The following is a 9384-nucleotide window of genomic DNA, read 5'->3' as shown; positions in this document are numbered from 1 at the left end:
TTAAATTTAGGAGTGAGAACTCAGAAGTGCTGTGTTGTGGGGGTTGTTTAGGAGCTCATGCAGAAAGACCAAATCCCTGATTTCCAATTGAAGAACAGTATGAGCACCCAGCCTCTGCCTTCCCCTAGCCTCCTTCTCTCATTTATTTGTTGCTAGTGTCATGTACTCATTGTTAGAGGAAAAAAAAGAAATACAAAAATGAGAAGTCTGATACAACAAGCAGTGCTAGTGATCAGGTTCACCAGAATGAAGTGTGGAGTGTCCCAATTGTTTTTTCTTTTAGGGAGGAGTGTGTTCTCAATGCATGTCCAGTGTTCATCCTTGAGAAACTGCTCTGAACTACCCAGAGACACAGCTCGATTCCTCTGAATTGCACCCATTTAAATGTCTTCACCGATAAGGGAGGACTTACAAGGAAGTGAAACAGGGAAAACCAACTATCATATGGCTTTGTTCTAGACTATGTGTGGTACTGAGCTTTACTGTGTGGTTAATGGACAGCATTTAATTATTTCAGGCTCGTCGTTCCCAATAAGGGCTATTCGTCATTAGATCAGAGTCCAGATGAAAAGCCACTGGTAGCCCTGGATACAGACAGGTATGCAAAGGATTAATAAGATTTTATATATATATATATATATATATACACACATACACATATATAGGACTCCCTGAAACAATGCCTCAGCCTTGGCCATATTGATCATCATCATTGGTCTACCCTGGCCTCCAATCGGGAGGCCTGGAGACACACTATTGTGGTGCTGCTTCCTTTGAGAACACATGCAGGATCACTCTCGAGGAGAAAAGACAACGCAGAAAGAATCGCGTCTTGTCAATATCACCTAGGGAGTCTTTCTGCTGTGCCTTCTGCAACCAGACTTGTCTATCTCGCATTGGCCTTTTTAGCCATCAGAGCGCTTGCAGCAAGTGTGGGTAGAGCCCTTCTCAAATCTTCGTTCGCGAAGCCTAGCCATGATGATGACACATATATTATAGTGCAAGCAAGTTTTCATGCCATAGTGTAGCACTGAAGCTAATTCCTGCTGAAACTGCTCTTGCAGGCCACTCACACTCTTCCTTGCTGTGCCCTTCAGCATATGCCATAACAAGTCTGTGTGTGTAAACAAGTAGAAAAGAGATGTTGAGTAAAGAGTACTTTGATGGAAAGGTCTCAGGGTCACAGATGAAAGTTGCTCTCCAGACTCCCTTGATGTAATTTCTCTGTGGATGAAGTACAGCTTCATGGCACAAGAAAGATATGGCTAACCAGGGAATACAGGTCTCTCTAACTGTTATTTCCTTCTTTGCTGTATATTGTCATTCCCTGCAGTGATGATGACTTTGACATGTCCAGATATTCCTCCTCAGGATACTCATCAGCTGAGGTGAGTTATACTCTTTCCTGCCATCCTTGCCATGAATGCTAATAGTCGAGCAGCCAGAAACAACTTAGAGGGGCCTTGTGCTGCCAGAAACAGTTCCACAAGGAATTTACCAATGGTGTAGACTCTGTGAGCCTGGAAGGGACCATGGCAGAAACTGTGTCATGTTTCTGTCTTTTCCAGTGATCCAGTTGGCTCCGTCCCCACACTTCCATGGCACAGACACAGATCTGCCCATCGTCTGTTTTCACAAATACCTTTGACTTCACTCAAGCTTTTCCCAGTTCTGCTCAGTCGTGCAGTGTTGGCTCGTGGTGCAAATGCATCAACTTGTCTGTCATGGCAGTTCAGCAACTGTATGCTTGCCAAGGACACAAATAAAGGATCTGAGGGTGTGCTATGATTTCCAGTTCTTGGGGGGGTCAGGGTCACCCAGTGCATGTTTACTTGAAGCACCAGAAATTCTAGGGAGGACTTGCAGATATGAACTCTTGCCCTTTCAAAGAGAAAAGGCAGGGAAGCTCAGGCTTGTTAATCTCTTTGCATTCTTTCTGAATATATTCCCAAGATCTCTTGTGAATTAGTTGTTCAGACTGCAGCTACTGCTTCTGCAGGATCTGATTTTGCATCCAGGATGCTGAACAGCCATTATGCACACAAGCTACTGGGAACTCTTCCCCTTTGTATCTCTTCCTTGGGAAAAATACTTCTGAAACACTGAGAAACAGCCAAGAGCAGGAACCAGATCATATGATCTGGGTCATCTCTGGGCCCTGATGAAGTGTTGTTCATCCAGATCTGGGTAGGCAGCACTTGACTTTGAGATTATAAAAAACCAAGAAGCTTTAGCACCTTTCAACTGCAATAGTGCCCCAGACTGAAAGGAGGGACTGGGTACCTACCAGACAGTTTATTATCATTATTATTACCTTACTTCAAATGAGGACTCATCTTCATGGAAAGATTATTCAATAATAAAATACTGTATTGACTTGCTACTCTGGAATATCTCACTCTAGATATTCCTATTGTGAAAGAAGTTTAAACAACAGAAGGCAGCCCTCACCTGTGGTCACAAACTGGGAGTCTTTCATTGATGAGACAGCTGCTAATGACAGGGAAATATATTCTAGAATAAGGGACTTCTTTCCTCTTTCAATCATCATCAGAAGTCTCAAGTGTTTGACTGTTTGTCTCTTTGTCTGTAGCAGATCAATCAAGACTTGAATATCCAGCTGCTAAAGGATGGGTACCGGTTAGATGAGATCCCAGATGATGAGGACCTCGACCTAATCCCCCCTAAATCGGTCAACCCTACATGCATGTGTTGCCAAGCCACGTCCTCCACCACCTGTCACATCCAGTAGTGAGGCTGGCAGGCTATGATCAGTGCTTTCCACTATAACTGTAAAACTTAACAGCCATTGCTTCCTCCTATGGTAGGACATGCACCTCTTTGTGTTCGTGGAGCCAGGAGAAACCAAAAAAATAATTTTATAATTGGTTAATAAGTTATTTTAAACTATGGTTAAACAAAAGAGAAGTTGCTCAAAGTGCCAGGCAGTGCCTGGCAGAACTGACTGGTCTGGAAAACAAGCACAGGAGGGTCCAGAGATGCCTCCTTGGTTTGTTTAGGCACTGGAGATGTTTTGTAAGGTGTCTATTCCAGAATGGGAAGGGTCAGATGGAGCTGTAGTTACTGCTGCCCACTGAAACCAATCCATCTACAAGATTAGGGGTGAGTCTGAGGTGTCAGGGGGTTTTACATGTGGGAGAAGGTCAGTTCTTAATTGATTCACTAAACCTGATTCATTTGCATAACCATAATTATACCATAGCTGGGACACAGAAATAGAAATAGAGCAGGGCATCCTTTCTTATGGGAAGGCTAGCCAGGACTAGCATGACACAATTCATTCACTTGTGAAGAGGACAAATAGGTGACATTTCACTGTGAGTCAGTACTAGTTAGAGCTGTTGTGTCACATATCCAATGCAATCTATCCTTAGCTCCACATTAAATTATCACCAAACACATCAGATTCAATCTGCAGTCTATCCATGCTCTTCAGGGATTTAGTCCTTACCTGAGAATACCATACTCCTGAGTTCAGTCCAGTCATGTATACTGATTTCAGCCTATACTTCATTCTTGTGAGACCCATCTGCTTTCAGAAATCTTAAAGTTTGTTTAGCTAAGACACAAGACAAAATTGGAACTGTTCAGTCTGAACTTCAGTGCCAGAAAAGCTAATTGAAGAAAGCACATTTTTACAGAGCTTGGCTGTTGATATTCTCTTGACACTGCATCTCTTGGTGCCCATGGGAGAGATTTGTTAACGCTGAAGGTGTCTCTGTGGTGGTGTCAGACTTTAGGGGGGTTCAGCAACAGCAGGATTATGAACAGCTTCATCTTAAAAAAAAAACCCAAAAAACCCATGAGAGGAATCTACTGTTTATCCCATCTCTGCCCACTTGTGAACCAGACTTGGTCAGTGTTGGAGATGTCCCACAGCAGAAGCAGATGCATTCATTTGGCATTTCATTAGGTGGCTGGACTGAATTGCCAGTTCACCAGCAGATTGTTTTGAATGCAAAATTATTTCTGGAATTAGAAACATGTCATGTCCCTGGCAGGGACTGCTGGCTTCAGCATACACAGGACTGGGTGACAGATGGGCTGGCATTTCTCTCAGAGATTAAATCTTTTGCCACAGGCACAACTGTGTGTCTTCCTGCTCTGACAGGAGGAAGGTCCACCTGCCTTGCATCAGTCCTTGCTTTGGAGCCTGGGAAAAGGAGAAAGCAAGGGCAATTCTGAGCTTTCCATCAGAATTCCTCTGAGTCGCAAGACAGAGCCTGAGCTCCACCCCAAAGGACAGATCTCCATCTGAAATCTTCATGTAGTGAAATGAGTCTTTAACAAGTCCTCTTCATGATTAGGAGGACACAACATTATGTCTTTACTCTGTGCAGTGCAAGGCACACAGGACTCCTGGGCTTTATTATTCACTAGCTGGACGTGGGCAACCATTAAAGCTATGTTTGCCCCCCTTCCCTAAAACAGGGCACTGCCACCCTGGCTCCAGGCCACAGAAAGAGGACTTGAGTGGTGCTGTTTAATGAGCATCCCTGCTTCCTCATGCAGAAGTGCTGGTTAACTTGACAGCTCTTCTAGGAAAAGAGTGTTTCTCAATTGAATTCCTCTCCCCTTCTCATTGCCTGGTAATGCTGAGAGGGAATATATCCAAAATGTCCCTAAAGAAGCACAAAGCATCAGGTCCCCAAGTCTTCGCTTCTTTGTGTGCCTGATTTCCTCTCCAGTGCTAGCTCAGGTGTGAGGTTAGCAACTTGGGGGGGGGGGGAGGAGGAAGAGCTCTAACAACACTGTGTAAGGAGAAAAGATAAAAGGGAAAAAGCATTCTTTAAGGAGTCTTTTTTTAAAATGGAGAATGTAGTCATAACTTAACATAAACCCCATGGTCAAACCAAATCCTATAGGACACGACTAAGTCTCTTTAAATGTTCACTCTTCTAAAGCAGGACTTTTCAGTTCAGAATTGGTACCATGCAACACCTTCATCTCATTTATCCTTCTGGGTCAGCCTCTGTGTCTTCCAGATGGGCTGCACATGCTCAGTCTTTCCCACAGCCCTTGCTCAGGAACTCAGAGCATTTTAGTGTGCCTGCTAGAGTAACGAGGCATCTGTTTACCTGCATCAGCTTTGGGAGACTGCAGATCCCACAGGTATCCATCACGCTGCTATCATGTTCAGTCAAAGACAGAAAGAAGCTTGCTGAGACTGTATCTCCCAGGGCTAACACCTCCCCTCTTGAAGAACAGACCTTCCGGGATAATCACTGCCTCATGGCACCACGACCAAGTCCTTTTATTGCCCCTATTGCTGTTTTTTGCCTGCCATATGCTCTGAGGCATTCCCCAAACCTGCAACTGCCCTCAGCCCTTTGCATTGTGTGATGTGCAGCTGCTTCCAGAACAACACTTTAGGGTCCCTGGGAAAGAGGGAGATGAACTTAAATGTTAACTACACCCAGTGCTTCCTCTAAATACAGACCAAAGCACAAGCCAAGGTTTTTTCACTGCACACAGAAGGAGTTGGTTGCACAAATAGCTGGTTTGGTATGACAGTACGGGACCATAAAATGGCAATTTTTTGGCTTCTCCTGTCTACGCTTTGTGTTGATATATTTTATTAGGAGAATAAAGTATAAAAGGTGGGGAAAAGTAGTTACCTGTATAGGGTCATTATCAGGAAGGCTGAATGGATTAAGGCAATGCACATGTGGCTATTTATTGAACACACACAGAATCACAGAATCAATTAGGTTGGAAAAGACCTCTGAGATCATCAAGTCCAACCTATGACTGAACACCACTATGTCAACTAGACCATGGCAGTAAGTGCCACGTCCAGTCTTTCCTTGAACACTTCCAGGGACAGTGACTCCACCATCTCCATTGGCAGCCCATTCCACTATCTAATCACCCTTTCTGTGAAAAAATCCTTTCTAATGTCCAACCTAAAACTACCCTGGTGCAGCTTAAGACTATGTCCTCTTGTCCTATTGCTTGTTGCCTGGGAGAAGAGGATGACCCCCACCTGGTTACAACCTCCTTTCAGGTAGTTATAGAGAGTGATAAGGTCTCCCCTGAACCTCCCTTTCTCCAGGCTAAACAACCCCAGCTCCCTCAGCTACTCTTCATAGGACATGCACTCCAGACCCTTCACCAGCTTCGTTGCCCTTCTCTGGACATGCTCCAGCACCTCAATGTCCTTCCTGAATTGAGGAGCCCAGAACTGGACACAGTACTTGAGGTGTGGCTTCACCAGTGCAGAGTACAGGGGAAGAATCACTTCCCTAGTTCTGCTGGTCATGCTATTTCTGATACAAAACGGGCACGTGTCCCTTTTCTGGGTTAAAGGTGGCCCATCCATCTGTCTTAGATGGTACTAATATGAATGAGATCCCATCAACAGGATTCCCACCGTGTTAAACTCATGTTCAGTAAAAATTTAGAGTCAAATTTGGTAAGGAAGAGGTTACTGTAGATCATCACCCTCTTTAGGGTCTGTATATGTCTCCACCCACTCAATACCTTCTGGGTTGCAACCAGCACAGAGCCCCATGGCAGCAGCACACACTTGCCCCTGACCTGTAAGGCAACATAAGCCCAACCTGCGGGGGTCCCATCAGTCTCAACAGAACTACCCCCCAGGCTGCTGTCAGACTTTACCCAGCTTAACCAACTTGTGTGTCAAGGCTCAGTCATAGAAAATTGAATACTAACCCTTTTGAATCATAGTCCCTTAAGCAGGTTATGACCATAGGGCATGTTTGTTGGTTTTTTATGGAATATGATTGATGGTCTGGTGGTATGTATTAACTGCAGATTGGGCTGACTCTCCCTGCTGGTCTCATGTTGAGACCTTTGTTTTGGCCAGATTTTCCTTGTGCCCTTGTTGGAGGTTATGCTGTGGTGACTTCCCAGGTGTATAGATACATGGCCATTCTGGCACTGCTCTCCTTAAACCAGTCTCTGCTGCCATGGCCCAGAGAAAGCAAAAGCAAAGAGCATGAACCCTGGCTGTCACAACATTATAAAGCTGTAAAATCTCCAGAGCTGCTGGGCACTCTCCTAACTGCAGTTTATTTGCAATGAAGCAAATCATTTCTTGTTCCAGTCTTTGCAACAAACCAGATGATCTTCTCAGGCCTTATTTTCAGTCCAAAGTTGTACAGAATGCCAAGGGGAGAAGCACCAGAGTATGTAAAGTCGCACCACTATCCACCTAAATTACCGTGCAAATAGGATAGCTTCCTTATATTGATGCTGGTGCTTCCACAAAAGGAATTTGTGTTTGATGCCTCTAAAGCCAGACTGGCTTTTTGTTAGGATTTCATGTAATTTTAGTCACCAAATTACCCAAGTTTAAGCAAATCTTTTCCTTTTATCAGATGTTAATTTTGCCCTTTAATGTGAGCTGACTGTGGACTCTGGGGTCTCAGCACTCAAGTCTATGTCTGCAGTCAGTCTGCAAACTCTCTATTTCCAGATATTGGTGTGAGGGGGAATATCCTCCTAGTGTTGAAGAAGGTCACTAGGATGGTCTAGTCTGTTTTATAATAACCTTTGGCTGAAAGGAAGATGATGTCCAGGTGACCATCCCTAAAGGCTCATTTGATGTCTTACCAAACATATCTTGAAGCCAATACTTGGAAGAGCCACTGGATCATATCTGACATTGATGCATGTCTATCCCCAACATGTATGCTTGGCCATTGGTCTTGCTGTTCTTTTCTGGCTCTCTTGCCTGCAAATGCCTTGCAACTGCAAAAGCAAACAGCCAAGCCTGCTGCATGGATTTCAAAACAGACTTCAGGATGCTTTGCTCCCCCACAGACAGGATGGACTCAACTGCTTCTGGTTTGGCTCTCTGGCTTCTTCCTCAAAAGGAGGCACCTGCTCTGCTCAGCTGTATGCTGGCTGACACATTGGTCTGCAATCCTGAGCAGAATCTTCTTCTCTCCATGCAGTCTGTCCTTAGGTTGGCCTGCAAACTGTACAATGGCATGCAGGAGGCTTGAAAATTACAGTGCCCTGTATGTGACTCAACATGAAGATGCTTTTGAAGAAAGGAAGGACCCAGATTAGCACCAGATGGAATGACAGGAAAAGAAAAACAAGCAGTAACTAGAAAGGTTGCCAAGGATGCCATGTTCTCCTAGAGGTAAAAAACACCTTAAAATGAACACTTTCCCATGCCTTCCCCTTAGGCTCAACCTAGCCAAGATTGCCCTGTGGCACTGCCCATCTATGCAGATGGTTTGTTTTGAGACATGAGAAGTAGAAATAGGAGGGTCATGTGAAAAGTCAGCTCTGAAGGGTGGTAGAGGTCAAAACCAGGGTATATTTACATTGGCATACGCAGCCTGTGCTTGCTGAGCCAAGCAGCAGTCAGGTGACAAAGCCTGCTTCATCCTAGGTAAGAGTGACCATACCCTATATGAGCTTCAAAGGAGAATGGTAAAGTAAAAGAAAAGCCCAGGCAAAAGTGCCAGTTTATGAAGTCATTCTAAGTAAAAAATGGTGATACAGGGGGTAGGATTGCATTAAGGAGTGGAAGGTGCAAAAGAAGTCTCATTAAAATGTGAGTGTCTCAGATGCATTGCTGGAAACCAGCACAGTAGGCACCAAGAAAAGGCCACCAAAAGGCCATGCTGAGAAAAGTGCTATTACCTGCCTAGATATTTGTCCTCCCAGAGCTCAGTGCTGTGGGAGATCTGGGACCTAAGCACAGGTCCCAGGCCTGTCAGCCTGCATGCAAATAGACTGGAAACCCACAGCAGAGGCCGGGGAAGCTGGTCAGCTGTGTCCTTGCCGTGCTGGGGTAGAGTGCTGTGAGATGCACTGGTAGGGCTGTAGTTGTGCAGGGATAAAGATGAAGGATGAAGATTTTGCAGGGGAGAAAATTCAGAAAAAAAAATTTCTCCCTATTTTTGCCCATTTTTAACCATTTTTACTCCTTTTATAGGGATTATTGAACCTTCAGTTTAATAAAGAAGGAAACGAGCCAACATTAAATACCTTTCTGAAGGGTACCACTTGCATGCAGTTGGTCTGTGCCTAAGATCCACTTTCCAGACCTCAGTGTACATCCTGTAGTTGAGTCACCACGTCTGTTGTGGAAACTGGGATGGGAGAATCAGTGCTGAGCATCATGTCAAACAGCCACAGTTTTCCAAACTGAAGAAAAATCAGACCAGGAAGGGGGGAAATCAGCAGTGACAATAGAAGGATAGCTAGTTGTCACAGGTAAACTTTGGTATCCATGTCCAGTGGCAAGTTCTGGAATCACAAGCCTTGTTATTGCATACATCCTCCTTCCACTCCTCTTTTCTCAAAGCAGCTATCATCTTCCCCCTCCTTCGTGCACTAGCATCATAGCATCAGAGGCAGTTGCACCAAAAGGGACTC

The 9384-nt window shown here is 44.7% G+C and overlaps 1 protein-coding gene across 1 annotated transcript; it reads left to right on the top strand.

Annotated features, from left to right (window-relative positions):
- Positions 1-517: 517 nt before the first annotated feature.
- LOC126636542 (protein FAM219A) lies at positions 518-8093 on the top strand (the record flags this gene model as incomplete). The annotated part of the gene is made up of 3 exons (XM_050308837.1): positions 518-598; positions 1334-1388; positions 2594-8093. Coding segments are annotated over 3 exons (295 nt in total), but the record flags the coding sequence as incomplete, so codon positions are not given.
- Between the last annotated feature and the right edge of the window lie 1291 nt (positions 8094-9384).

This window comes from Myiozetetes cayanensis, unplaced genomic scaffold, assembly GCF_022539395.1.
Source record: "Myiozetetes cayanensis isolate MyiCay16 unplaced genomic scaffold, myiCay2020 scf1317, whole genome shotgun sequence".
NCBI classification, from domain to species: domain Eukaryota; kingdom Metazoa; phylum Chordata; class Aves; order Passeriformes; family Tyrannidae; genus Myiozetetes; species Myiozetetes cayanensis.
The sequence above is the reverse complement of the archived record's forward strand: the minus strand, read 5'-3'. Positions and strand labels throughout refer to the sequence as shown.